Raw genomic sequence first — 15251 nt, forward strand, 5'->3', positions numbered from 1 at the left:
TAAGAATAATAGTGATAATTGTGATTGTTCCTAATTTGTAGAAATAGTGGACAGCATCTATGACTTGCAAAATTAGTGGATAACATTTTCCCACAAAACCATAATACATATCTAATTCCCTTTTGAGTTCATATCATATTATATACATGGTTCGTGTTTAACAATATTCATTACCTAATTTCTTTTATGGACCGTGTCATTGTGGACCATAATGTACTGTGGTCAACGATACACACTAATTAATAACTAAAGATTGAGACATATGTGAAAAAAGGGGGACAGATATATCAAAACATTGAAGAGTAAAAAAAAAAAATATTAAACATTGTAGAGAACTTATATGGTTAGTATTTTCTCGTCAAAATTATAATGGTTAGTATTTTATTTTTTGAAGAAGACTAATTGTCTAAGTTGCATGACAAAATTAATTAAATTTAAAAATAGCAATAACAAATGAAACTCAATAGCACTGTAAATAAACATTGATTACATGCTAGTGCTAAGATGGATAGCCACTATGAGTGGTTCACCATATATTTTAGTCTTTACATATAATATTATTATTTTAATAACTAGTCTAGTAGTAGTTTCTTTTTATATAATATCGCAATTGCTCAAACAAGTGTTATTATATATATAAAGTGTTGATTTATAAAATTAAATATAATGGTTATTCATTATTTATATTTATTTTAAAATATTTAATAAATGCTCATTATATTAAGACCCGTCAAAGCTATAAATATTTCCGGCAAGACTAGACAAGACAACAATTTATGCCTCTAAAATTTTCAATGATAATAATAGTGTTTTCACATAAAATATAGTATTTGGGAAGATTAAATGTGATAAAATATATAAAATAAAATCGATTTTCTTGTTTCCCACGTCTTACTATTAATAATTGATAATGACACTAGAATAAGTTCTTATGTCATGTACAATAGATGGAGTCAAAAATGCAGCCATAATTTTAAAAGGTGGTAGGATCCACAAAAACCGTTTTTTCTTCTTCTTTGAGCCTTAACCCATATTTAATCTTTGAAGTCAAACATCAATATGGTGTTATAGGGTTTGTAAAATGGGTTCAATAAAAATATTAAATATATTAATTTTCAGTGAGTTAGTCCTTAAAAAAAAAAAAAACTAGTCAATTAAAATTCAATATAATCCAAGAGTCACACTTACATAATAAAATTAAAATTCTAGTTTATTGAATTATATTGACAAAATATGTTCATAGACGTAGATAAAATAACTGAATTATACTATTACTCTATTTTTTCAACAGATTAAATTGGATGAACCATTTTGAGTGGTAGGTCTAAAAGTTCAATTTGTCCAACTTAAAATAATTGATTAAAGAGATTAGTCTGACGGATCCAACCCATTTTATCAGTCTTGTGTTTTTTTAGATAGATTTTTATCACCCCTATGTAGATTATTTGCATAATACAACAGCAGCATATACCATTAAATTTAGTAAAGTAATTTATCTTTCTAGATCTATATGTAGTTAGAGGTGTTGTACTAAACATATAATTAAATTCCTTAATTATATAATCAAGAGTTCCATTTTAGGCCGGCATGTACTCAAAAAAATGATATAAAGAATGTCAACATTTTAGAATTTGTCTTAAATTATAAGTCAAACTCAACAAAACTACGTGTATGTGTGTTTATATTTGGTTCAACATGTGGCAACTTCCATTCATTGACTATGTTGTATCCTCATCGCATCAATTTATTGCTTCTTCACTTCTCTATTTATCATCTTAACTAGCGTTGACTTTTTCTAATTTGAAGACATTTTTCATTCACATTTATTTCACACCCTTTTATTCATTCTGTGTTTTTTTTCCCTTCATATGTGTTGTTGGATAACAAAGAAAGAAGAAAAGAAAAAAAACACTTCAATTCATAATGGGAAACTTATGCATAAAACCAGTTGCTAATGTGTCTTCAACAAGTTTTGGTTAGTTTTTTTGGCTATTCTTTTTTACATCACTTGTTTCCTCTTTGGTGACACTATATATGTTTTTATGTGCTTTTTGTTTTCTTTGGTTTGTTTTTGTTCCCTTTAACTTAATTTACTATTAAGACCAATAACATTAAAGTGAATTCTTCCATAATTTTCTCTTTGGTTTCCACTTAATTAGAAGAATAAGGTGATGTTAATATAAAACTTGTATGGCCACACTTTTTTTTTTTTACTTTTTTTGCTTATTGTTTCAAAATCCTTGGTTGATGAAAAATGAAGATTCTAAGGCTTCTTTTCCCTGATTCAAGTTCTAAATAATTATGAATAGTTATGCCAAATTTGGTATTAAAGATAATTGTGATGAAGATTAACTATCATTCTTAATGAACTTATTTTAGTGACTGTTTTGAATTAACTAACATTTCATCTTCTCTCAGGAAGTACGAAGACTCAGAGCAAAACAAAACAGACTTCATCAAATTCTCCTACACGAAAAACCGTTTCGAAAACTTCACCATCAAATGTTGACAAATCCATTGCCAATGATGTTAAGTCCTTCACTTTCAATGATCTAAAAGAGGCCACTCGGAACTTTCGACATGAAAATTTAATCGGCGAAGGAGGGTTCGGATTCGTCTACAAAGGTTGGATAGATGAGAACACAGGTGCTCCTACAAAACCAGGAAATGGAATTGTAGTGGCAATTAAGAAGCTTAAACCAGAAAGTTTTCAAGGCCACAAGGAATGGCTTGTATGTAGCAGCATAAACTCTTGTATCAAAATTTTTGATTAGTATTGGTATTGTTAGTTTTCGGCTGATTTTTCGATCGATTACGTTCGCAGGCCGAAGTTAATTATCTAGGCCAACTTCACCATGAAAATTTGGTGAAGCTTATTGGTTATTGTTCAGAAGGTAAAAACAGGCTTCTGGTTTATGAGTTTATGCAGAAAGGAAGTTTGGAAAATCACTTATTCAGAAGTAAGTTTTACATTCACTCTCAACATAGTTACTTGAATAACAAGCTACTAAGTTTAACAACATTTTGTTTTTCTGCCAAATTGAGACATGATTTCTTTTCATATTTCATTAAACTTTGTTTTTTTTTTTTCATTTATGCAGAAGGTGTTCAACCGATTTCTTGGATTACAAGGATCAATATTGCGATCGGCGTTGCACGAGGACTAGCATTCTTACATTCTCTTGATGCAAATGTTATTTATCGCGATTTAAAGGCTTCCAACATCTTACTCGATTCGGTATGTTACATTGAAAAACTTGGCTTCTGTTTTACATATAAGTCTATGCATTCTTAAAGACTAGTTCTGAAATTTATGCAGGATTTCAGTCCAAATCTTTCGGATTTCGGCTTGGCTAGAGATGGTCCGACCGGAGATAACACTCATGTTTCAACTAGAATTATCGGAACTCATGGCTATGCCGCCCCCGAGTATGTAGCTACAGGTATATAGCATAAACGTTTATCATATATATATAAGCTATAACACCGAGGTCCTAAATAGTTATCATTTGCCTACTAAACAAACAGGTCATTTAACAGCGAGGAGTGACGTATACAGCTTTGGTGTCGTCCTGTTAGAGTTACTAACAGGACGGCGTGTAGTTGAAGAGGATAGACCCGGATATTCGGACGAAACACTGGTGGATTGGGCAATGCCTTTTCTTAGTGACAGCAGAAGAATATTGAGAATCATGGATACTAAGTTGGGTGGTCAATACTCAAAGAAAGGAGCACAAGCTGCAGCTGCACTTGTTCTACAATGTCTTAATAATGATCCTAAACATAGACCTACTATGGTGAATGTTCTAGCTACATTGGAAGCACTAATTTCTTCAAGTTCATTCCCAAGGACCCCAAAAAATGATAACCATGCAACTAGGCATTCTAGTCATCATTCACATAAGTCAATTACTAGAAAACATTGAGGTGTGTTTCTCCATCAGGACTAGTGCTTTGTTTGATTATGTAGCCAATGATCAATTTTCATGTTATTATTGAAAAGCATCATTATGCTTATGCAGCACCATTCCTGGCTTAGGCAGCTATGGAAAAACTTAGACTTGTAATTTTTAGACCATTATATTCAATTCAATTATAGATAGAGTCACATCAATTTTTTTAATAAAATTTTACTCCTTTATACTTTTCTTTTTAAGGTTATTATTATTATTTATTTTTATAATAAAAAGTTTAGATGAATTGAGTTCTGGAAACTCATTAAGGTCATAGCAGACTTCAAAGTTCAAAGAACACTGACATAGTATTTACAAATCACCCAACAAAGAAGTCTTTGTACCTAAGTGTATAATAATTTATAAGATAAAGGTATAATTAGAAATAAAAAGTTAATGTTGCATTGAAATTTAAAAATCACAAATCAATTTATACTAATTTATTTTTCTTCTAAAAAATGGATAACTAAAAAGAATGGAGGGTGTAAAAGCAATATAACCAACCCTTCGAGACATTTGTCGCATTCCTTTCATTATTTTAACCTAATCTTTTTTTAATTCAAATTGAGTTTAGTACAAAGACTTCAAAATCACATTATTCTCCATTTTTACAATTAGGACTTAAATTGCTCTATGTTAACATTTGGTATGTAAGAACGAACATGATACATAATACCTAATGCATTTTAAAAATGAAGCTAGTGCTAAGGCCCATAACCAATTAGACTGTCCAATGCATCGTTATAGGAGACACATATATTGGTATCGTCAGAATTGTGATCAAATATTTATTTGTGAAGCCAATTTTCATCGATTATTTTATATTTAAAAAAAGTAATTTTTATTTTATATTTAAAAAAAATAATTTTTATAATAATTTATTTAAAATAATAGAAGTTATTTTAGAATTATTTGTTACAGATTTAAAAAAAATAATTAATTTTAACGTTCACTAATTTAGATATTCATTATTAGATATTTTAAAAATAATTTTTATAAATAATTTCTCAAAATAATTTTTCATTTTAATTATTTTTTTAAATTTCACTATAGTTATAGCAAATAGATGAAGTTTTTAAAATGATATTTTGAGATAAACTATTTAAACGAATTTTTTATTTGATGTTTTATTTTGAAAATTATTTTCTTAAAATGTTATAACAAAACAAATAATGACAAAATTTATTTTAAGAAAAATCATAAATAGAGAGGTCTTTAATTGCTTAACTCATTTAATCTATTTTAACCAATTCTAAATTGATGTAAAAAAAAAACAGTTCTAAGTTTATTATAATCAACTAACTAGGATTACCTAATTAATTAATTCTCTCGCAAATAAAAAATAGGATTAGTAAATATTATCAATATTTATAGAGACACAACCACCAATGATTTTTTTAATTTATTTTATAAAAATCACCAATGATATTTCAAGTCAATACATAACACAAACACATAACAAAATAGAATAAAGCATATGAAAAAAATTTAAACATAAGATATATAAATGTAGTTGGAGGGAGACAAATATAAATTCTTTTTAAAATGTTCAATAAACTCTAATATCTTTCTACTTTAAATTGATATACTATCTTCATATCTTAAATTTTCATTATAAAAAAATTATAAGATATGGACAATTAATCTATAATAAAATATAAACTAGTTTGTTTCATCACCCACATTATTTGGTGCATCATTCAAATCAAAATCTAGAATATTTCTTGATACCGATCGACTTGATTCCCCAATCTCATCTTGAGGCCTATTACTATTTTTCTCTGAACCATGTTGATAGCAATCTTTTTCCATCAAAATATTGTCTTTAGATGTTGAACATGGATTCTTGAATTTCACCAACAACTTCATTCTTTTGCTATTGTTGTCGTTGATTTCACCAATGTTGTCACCAATAAGACCACTAGTACTAGGTAGCACTTTTTTGTCCTTAGCCTCATTATCCAAATTCTGATTGAGGTTGTTATGCAAACGTGTATCTCTAGACATATACATTAGTATGTGAGAGGCGTTAACAACTTCTTTGCAACGAATATCTTTTCTTCCTCTTTTATCGGTTTTAAACGATTTTGGCGGCCAAGAATTTGATTCATCATCAATACCAAATTCTTTTGATTGAGAAATAATACATTGATCATGATCATCATAATAATCAATATTATAATTATCCTTATTAGGGTGAATACCCCTCCATTCCCTATTAGGATGAGATCTCATGTGACCATATAGGGCTTTTTTGGATGGAAAATTCTTCTTACAAACATGACATATTTTATTTCCATCATCACAAGAAGACTTACCATTATCCTTTATTTTAATATTAATATTAGCATCATCCTCTTTCTCTTTCTCTTTCTTTAGAGCTTGAAGATGAAATCTTTTGTGACCCCCTAATGCTTTTCCGGAGCTAAAAGTTTTGTCACAAAACTCACACTTGTGAAGTATTGAACTTGTTGGTTTTTCACTTGGTGAACCTTCATCATCATGACCCTTTGGTTCAACATAAACTTTACTAGAGTCGTGAGAAGTTGATGCTAAACTTTTATTTTTCTCTATGGCTTTCATGGAATTTCTCCTAGTATACTTTTTTTTTTTGTAAAGAAAAGAGTAAAACAAAAAAAGAATAATTAAAATTTTGTGATACATTTAATTAATAAAGGAATGTGAATAGTATGTACATACCTTATGTAATTCATTGTCGAGCTTATTCTTTTGATCATTGCAATCCATTGAAGTGAAAAGGTGTGTAGTGTATAGAGGGAGTTGAACTGTTGAAGGGTGAGGAGATACAAAAAAGGAGATAATAATAATAAAAGACAAAGGAAGTTGAAAGGGAGGGACGTATTAATCTCAAGAAATAATAATGAGGCCTCTTAATTTGATTTTTTTTGTTGGTATAACTTAATTTGATTCTTTATTGAGTTAAAAATTGATTCTTTATTTTTTTAGGTACGATACAAAATTGATTCTTTATTTATGTAAAATATCAATAAAATAACTTCCTTCCACATTTCATGCATAATTGTTTGTTAATAAAATTGATTGATTTGTTTTTGTTTCATGCTAAAAATACGAAAAATATTTTTGTGAAAGAAAAATTTATAAAAAGATTACAATTGGATTCTCTAACGATTTTCCTCAATCATAGTTGTTTTTTGAGAGCATTCCTAAATCCTAGTCTAAAACTAGTTACAAATTGTGTATCTACCTACATCTACATTATATAAAATCTAACATGAAATTCAAAATGTTATTATTGGGAGAGAATATTTATTTAGTTACATATTGATTAGTGATTGATGATGAGCTTGAGTACTGAAATTTCGAATTAGTGTTTGAAATTGAAAAACAATTTTAATATAAGGCAGCATATTAATTAATTATTAGGGTATGAGACGTTTATTATGCTGAAGAAGAATTGTAGCTTATTCCCCTTAGTGAACACTAACCTTCTTCTAACTAATCCCTGATCAAACTCTAACTATTTTAACGAATGAAATACTAAAATTTTCAAGTTATTGGGTGAGATGTTTCGTTTTCAATAAACTCGTTTAGAACTAGCTTTTAATAGATAATTGGTTTCCTTAAATTAGACGAAAATGTCATATTTAATAATGGACCGAAAAATATTGTATGAGTTCAACTTTATTAGGCATATTAGATCGGCTTATTTAAATAAATATAAATAATATTTTTATTACTACTATATAATTATTATGGAAAATTTCATTTACCTCTCCCTATGTCTCCTTAAATGACACTCACGCCTCACTTAGTTTTCAAAATGCACTTACTTCCTTTGTACTCACTAAAAGAATTGTGCACTAGCATTTTTTTTTTCTGTTACACTTACAATTCTACTTGTCATTTATCAAAAACCACTATAATACACACTTGAATTATGTCACTAATAACATAATCATATTTTTTAAAATTGCAAATACTAGATGAAATGAATGGTTGTACCTCTACAAATTTAAAGCGAAAACACTAATTATGCCATATAGTAAATGACATGAATAGATCTAATTGTGACAAAAAAAAATGTTTGATACAATTTTTTTAGTGAGTATAGGGGAGATAAGTGTTCTTTCAAAACAAAAGGGGGGTGTAAGTGTTATTTAAATAGAACTTAGGGGAGGTCAATGCAATTTTTCTAATTATTATATTAAATTTTGATATTTTTGTTATATATTAAACTTTTAGTAATTTAAACATATAAAGTTAGATTCTTTAAAATGTTATGTTAAATATCAAAATATAACCAATTTTTTTATTAACATATTAACTCATTGGTATATTTAAAAATATATATAATTATTTATTCAAATATACTAGATTCAAATAGGCTTTTAAGTAGACTAATAGATCATACTAGGCTTCCATCAAGGCCAGACTTAAACTTTAAATTTTTTGACATATTAGAATCAAGACTTGAAAAGTCTAGTTTGGCCTAAAGTATTCTCATCCTTATTTGTAGCTCATTTAATATGAAAGTTTTTTTTTTTCTTGATAATTTTTTAAAATTTTGATGGTATAGTTGTTGAGTCACGGCCTGATAGGTGGGTTGGATCACTTGGGCCAATTATTGCTATTGGTTTGTGGGTTATGGCTTAGTTTAGTTGGGTCCTTAAATTCAAATGACCAATTGTTGATAAAAAAAGTATTAGATGACTAATTTTATTATTTTTTATTTTAGTTTAATTTGATTGTGCGTGATGAGGGTTTTTAGGTCAAACTAAAAAGTCCTATAAAAATTCAAACAAAAATTATTAAAAATTTATTTTTTTCAACCTCAAGTCATCTCAAAATCCTCAAATTTTATCTGGATTGACTAATTCAGAAGTATATTTCACACGTTCAGATTAACCAATCTAAACATGTATTTTTGTGTATTTGAGAACATTAAAAATGGAAGAAGAAACAACTAAAATTATTTAATGGAAACTCTATATTTTAGTGAGTTAGATGGACTTATCCATACAGATCAGTCCATTTTGACCACTATAAATAATATCACCACAAACATTACCTGGAGAAGAGTGGATGTGAGATCCATCAATATTAATATCGAAATAGAAGGAAGATTGGCCCAAATTCGACCATTATTTTTAGCACCATGGAAACCAACATTGTTTTTCATAAAAAGAAAAGAATTATAAATTTACATATGAAATTGTTTGGTGGATTTCAAATGAAGGATGCAGTCATGCAGCATTTGTAGTAAACTTATTAACAAGGTTTAGTTCAACACCAAATAAACAATCTAAATTAAAATAACATCTCCCTTTCCCCCTCTTTTCCATTTGTTAGGAGGTGAATTTTTCTAATAATAATGCAAATTTATTAAGTGCATTAATTAGAACCACTAACTTGAATAACTCCACTAACTCTCCTCTTATTTTATTTCATTATTTCTAATTTTCAATTGATTTTCTGAACGTGATCGTGGACAATGCAAGTCCACATTTATTTAATTTAAAAATCATACTATAGATACTACTATTTTTATGGAGAAAAAAAATTATGAAAGAAAATAAAGATTGACTTGAAAGAATATGGTATGATTTCCACAGCACAAATAATGATGATTTAAATTAATGAGACTTATAGTGGCATCTTGAACATTGACTAATTTATCTTGTGGTTCTCATTGAATCACATAACATTAGTAGCTGTATCAGTTGTTAAGCTTCTCCTTGGATCAAAAATCAAAACTAGTTGACTTTGAACTATAGAAAGCATTGCCTAGTGATTATTTATCTTAAAGTATAATTAAAACTATATTATAAAAATTTTAAATTTCAGTGTTAGTCTTAATTAAAACATATTTAATTGTACAATTTAATGTCATATTATGCACATTAATTAATTAAACGTGCATTTTTATCTTCATGTTGGTTTTCCACTAGTTGATAAGGCTTTTCTCTAGTGGAGCAATAGTACTCATTGACATTTCACAACAACTTTGGTATGCATCACATTTTGTAACTTCTATATTGACTCTTCATTTGTGGGATCCCAAAAACTTTACATAATACTATACTTTAAACAACACTACACTATTTATATATAGAGGGATGGGTGTTGTTGACATTTAATAACACTACACTAATTCAAACATTAATCTATTTTAATTAGTTCAAAGTAATGATAGTTTCTTCAATTTATAAATGGGTCTTACCATATAAGAAACATGACCATGTAATTCAAAATGATTGTAAGCCACATAAATTTATTTATGTTGATGCAGAAAGAATTTTTCATCAATATATATATATATATATATATATATATATTTTTTTTTTTTTCAAATTATAAAAAATTCACTGCATTCACGCTATTGAGAGTATATAATTTTTAAATTTAGTAATATTTTTTTAAAAATTGTTAAAATATAAGGTGTTTGATCATGATCGTTGAGTGTTAAACTATCGACTCGTTGAGTGTTAAATTATCGACTGTATAAATATAAAGAAATTTTAATTATTATAAATTTATTATGTTTTATATATATTTATAATTTTCGACCTTCTACAGTTATTATTCTCTTATGAAGTTTCTAATCCAAATCCAACTCAATGATTAATCACCCCATCCAACTCTGATAAAATCAAAAGCTAAACCTTTTGTGATCCAAAGCTTAAGGGGATGAACAAAACTATATAATACCTTAAAAATTTCCTCTTCTTTTTGGACAAAACTAAGTTATCAAAAAAGAGGGGAAAACTCAAACTAAAGTAAACTAATCAAAAAATTTAAAGATAAGACTTAAAGAGACTTTTTATGCAATTAGGCACCTTTTCCATCAAGTTGGGCTTAATAGACCCCACATTTGGTTAATGGGAAGAGAAAATGTTGCAACTTATAGTTGCCTCTTTTTTCTTTTAATAAAAACTAAAAAAATGCACTAACAACTTTTTGTGATAAATACAACCACTAATTAGGTATTGCTTGATCAGAGTGATCAAAAGATTATGTATAAAAAAATTATATTAGGAGAAGAGACTTTATTTATGTTTTAATAAATTTTCTAATGAAAATTAGTCATTGATAAATAACATTAGATGATTAGTATTTAGTTATATATATACTCCCTCTAATTTCATACATTAAAAAAAATTAAGTTTTTCAAAGTAATAAAAAAAAAAGTAATTAAAGAGTTTAAATTATTCCTCCTAAAAACTTGTTTTAAGAGAATAAAATGTAAATTAATTTAAAAGCATTTTAGATATAATAACATTAGATATTATACTATCTCTAATTTCTTGTATAAAAAATATTTAAAACATATTGATTTTTATTATATATATTAATAAGAGGATGGAGTATAAAGAAAGCACTAGCTAAGTAACACCGCCACGAAAATACCATTATATATTAAAAGCCTTTGGATAAAGAATTGGTACTTCCAACTTCCAAAAATCTTTGGTTTCTCTTCAAGAGTTCAAAATCTTATTCTCCAACAAGCTCATATATATTAATACTCTAAGTCCTATAGTCCTAGCTATATATATATATATATATATATATATATATAATTAGGTAGTTGAAGATGTGGCAAATTCTAGTAGCAATGACAAGAAACCTTAACAACACAAGAAAGAGTTCAAAGGTGGCAGATGAAAACATGTTCCAACAAGGAAATGAGCATGAGAGGGTAAGAAGATCACAAAATGGTTGGGGGGGTGTGATTAGCAACATTCTTCAAGCTCCTATATCAATACTCTCATGTGTTTCTCATCCAAGGGTAAATGGGTCTGATGGTGTATTTGTAACTGGTGGTGAATTTTCACAAATTTCTGAAATGAATCATCTCATGGTAAGTGATAGCATGAGATATGCAATTTTGATGTAAATATCAATTGTTCTTTAGTGTTGGCTTCATTTCTCTCTTGTCCTTCATTTTTTTTTTCTTTTTCTTTTACTTTTTCTTTTTCTTCTCTTTTCTTTTGGGTGATTGAGTGGATCTACCAATGTTATGTCCTAGTCCTATCTTTGGTTTTAATCAATGTAAAAAGATTTTAGATTATTTTGCCATTGTTCATAAAATAGGTATATATATAATATGCTTGGATTGGAGACATAAATATCAATGAAGTCCCTCTCCTCTATAAAAAAAAAAAAATGGAAATCCCTTTCCCCTTCTTCTCTAATTTATTTATTTTATTATGTTTGAGTGATTATTACGAGATTGATTGGTTTTTTATTCTAAAATTCAATTATAAAAAGTATGATGGATCAATAATTATTTTAGTCATAATTTAAATTCAAATATATTTCATATATTGATTTAATAGTTGTTTATTAATTATTTAAGTCAATCATTCAATTAAATTTTAAGATATAATTAGTATTATGTCAATTATTAAAAAAAAATAGTATTATGTCAAAGTCTTGCCTATAAAGAAGATACAAGTATGTTAAAGGGGTTTGTATGTGATGTATGTTACAATAATGCCAAGTTGAGAGAAGCATCTTAGGATGGTGCTGAAGAAAATGACTAAAATAGGAAATGGGTAGGTAAAATTTTAACTTATGTTTTACTTTAATTAGCTAGTGACACTATTAATTAAGGATAAGATTCTCTTTTGTTGTCATTTACTACTAGGAGGATTTTGCTTTGATTTGATTCTAATAGGTTATTCAATAACATAATTTTCAAGTACTACTAGGCAAATGACAGGGAACCTTCCATTGAATCTCACTATCTTCCCTAAATAAATATAATAAATATAAGAAATAAACACAAATTTCTACTTATTCGTTTTTAATCATTTTACACATATTAAAGAATCATTGTAAATAAAAAGATAATAATTTATTAAATTATTAATATTAATAATTGATTTATTTTTTACTATTGTAAATATAAATATAATATTTTAAGAATAATATACATATTAATTAGATAATTTAATTAAAAAATAATAATTCATCTTACATCAAAAACTAAAAATAACATTTATTTTGAGACTTTATTTATTTATTAAAAGTAGACCTATTATGAGATAAAAAAATTATATTGATTGACCTTAAATATATACTCCCTATGCACTTGTTATAAGACAATTCAACAAAGTATACACATTTATATTAAAATAAAATTCTCTAAAAAATTTGTTACTTTATCATATTTACTTCATTTATATACATTGTTAGTATAAAAATTACAGTTATTAAATTAATAAACGTGGTTGACTTTTATCATAACTACTTTTAAAATAATATACATGAATAGTTATGATGTACTGATAGTATAAAAATTTTTATATTGACAGTACATAACAATAAAACTTTTTAAAAATAATAAATTATATAAAAATATTTTTACAAATAAATCATTAATACATCTAGAATTTTGAAAAATGTCTTCTATTAATAGACCACAAAAAGGGAAATATTGTTCTTAAATAAAAATAAAGAGAATAATATATTTTTTAATCAATTAAAATTTATTTAAGTTAAATTACATACAAGAGATATTTGATATAGCCATATAGCACAAAGTTTATACTCCTTTTATCCCATAATAATTGATGTATTTAAAAAAAAAATCACTACATAAAACCACTAGAGCATCTTCAATTGGGGTTTATTTTCCTTAAGATAGAGAGTACCATCTATCAGGTACCTTATTGGAGGGATGAAATAAATGGATCACTATCAAGAAGGGTGGCTCTACGTTCACTTTTTCTCTCATTTTTTTTGACTTTATTTGGTATATTATATTAAAATAAATAAATATTACTAAAATATAATAATATAAAACTATTAATAAAATTCCTTTAAATAATTGAATATTAATATTAAAAAATTACATATAAATAATATATAACTTTTATCCACTTAAATGAAGAAAGCACGTCTCTAAATACTAAAAATATTAATTATATTTATTTCATAAAAAAAATATAAGAACACAAACATAAACACATTTACACATATAAAATTTTATTATTATGATGTAAGAAGAGTGATTGACTAACAAACCGCATAAGCTAATAAAAATCAACTCAATTGATAAAAAGTTAAGTTAGTTCATAGTTGTGGATTCAAGTGTTACCTATATAAGAATTTTTTAATGGATGATTAGAAAATCTAACTATCTAATTTTCTTTAATAAAAAAAATTAGCAAACCGCGTGAGAGGCTAAACATAATGTCATATTAACCACTAATTTTTTTGACCTACCCATATCTTCACAAGGTTCTACATTTTTGGTACGGCAAGAGCCATTATTATCATTCCCAAAATTCATTACCTACTCATATGTCTCCACTATCTCAACTATCTAGTAGGCTCTAAGTATATGCAATTTTTTATTTCCCATAGTGCTATAAAATTTCATTTTTATATATACTATGTTTCAATCAATTTTTGTTGGTATAATATATTTGCTATATGCTATAGTTCTTCATTACAATTCCATTTGTGGATATTGATTAGTTTTTATTTTGATTTTATAACTTATGCATGTAACAATTTTTTATAAAATAGAAATCTTAAGATAAATTCTCGAATTTCTTGTGTAGCTTCGAGAGTTTAATTAATTACTAATTTATTAGCATAAAACAAATTTTTAGAGAAAAGAATATTTGGAAAAAATGGTGAGTAAGAATATCAATTCAATTTGTAGTTGGTTATGCAGTGACTAAAATTAATTTTAATTTTAAATTAGTTAAATGTAAATATTTATATGTAAATATATATAAATAAAAATTAATTGAATAATAAATTTTAACATAAAAATTATATTTGTAGTTAAATTATACAGATTATAGCTTGAGTTGAATGTATTTGTGTGTGCATGTATATGATTTAGTCTTATTCCAAGCTACACTTACACAAGAAAATTGCAACAAAGGAAGGAAAATACACATTTCAAAATCTTTTTTATTGTTTGGTATCCATAAACAATGATAGAAGATAGGAAAATATAAAGTAGATTCTACAATTATTCTTTCTCACCACATTGGAAAGAAGTGAACAACCTTTTAACTTTTTTCAATTTTATCTCTATCTTCTTTTTGTTATACTCTACATTTAGATTGTTTTTTGTCATTTCAATACTATATTATTTTATTTCCTCTTTCTTTCTTTCTGTATAATCAAACAAGATAAAAGAAAGTTTTTACTTTTCATTTCTGTTACCTCTCTTTAACTAAATAATTAAAAAAATTATTCTATTTTCTATTCTCTTTTTTTACTCTCACTTTCCTTAATAAGTACCTAAAAGGAGATAATTAAAAAGAAAAAAGAAATTCAATCAAGACTTTA

General features: G+C 26.5%; 2 protein-coding genes across 2 annotated transcripts; both read left to right on the forward strand.

Annotated features, from left to right (window-relative positions):
* The first annotated feature begins 1712 nt into the window (after positions 1–1712).
* LOC101491940 (probable serine/threonine-protein kinase PBL2) lies at positions 1713–4148 on the forward strand. Its single transcript, XM_004491147.4, has 6 exons — positions 1713–1975; positions 2419–2732; positions 2825–2960; positions 3102–3238; positions 3320–3443; positions 3529–4148. Exons 1-6 carry the CDS (start codon positions 1924–1926, stop codon positions 3924–3926), a joined length of 1161 nt encoding a protein of 386 aa, XP_004491204.1. The 5' UTR covers positions 1713–1923; the 3' UTR covers positions 3927–4148.
* Positions 4149–11321: 7173 nt separating this feature from the next.
* On the forward strand, positions 11322–12003 carry LOC101492272 (uncharacterized). The gene has a single exon (XM_004491148.4). The coding sequence runs from the start codon at positions 11527–11529 to the stop codon at positions 11827–11829; it is 303 nt and encodes a 100-aa protein (XP_004491205.1). The 5' UTR covers positions 11322–11526; the 3' UTR covers positions 11830–12003.
* Positions 12004–15251: the final 3248 nt, after the last annotated feature.

The sequence above is a fragment of the Cicer arietinum genome, chromosome 2 (genome assembly GCF_000331145.2).
Source record: "Cicer arietinum cultivar CDC Frontier isolate Library 1 chromosome 2, Cicar.CDCFrontier_v2.0, whole genome shotgun sequence".
NCBI lineage: Eukaryota > Viridiplantae > Streptophyta > Magnoliopsida > Fabales > Fabaceae > Cicer > Cicer arietinum.

What these genes read in the sequence shown, in the direction of transcription:
- LOC101491940 (XM_004491147.4), top strand. Translation starts at nt 1,924, where the DNA reads ATGGGAAACTTATGCATAAAACCAGTTGCTAATGTGTCTTCAACAAGT. An exon ending in GGAAAATCACTTATTCAGAA is followed by an intron (nt 2,961 to 3,101) that starts GTAAGTTTTACA and finishes TCATTTATGCAG; the next exon opens with AAGGTGTTCAACCGATTTCT. An exon ending in CCAACATCTTACTCGATTCG is followed by an intron (nt 3,239 to 3,319) that starts GTATGTTACATT and finishes AAATTTATGCAG; the next exon opens with GATTTCAGTCCAAATCTTTC.
- LOC101492272 (XM_004491148.4), top strand. Translation starts at nt 11,527, where the DNA reads ATGTGGCAAATTCTAGTAGCAATGACAAGAAACCTTAACAACACAAGA.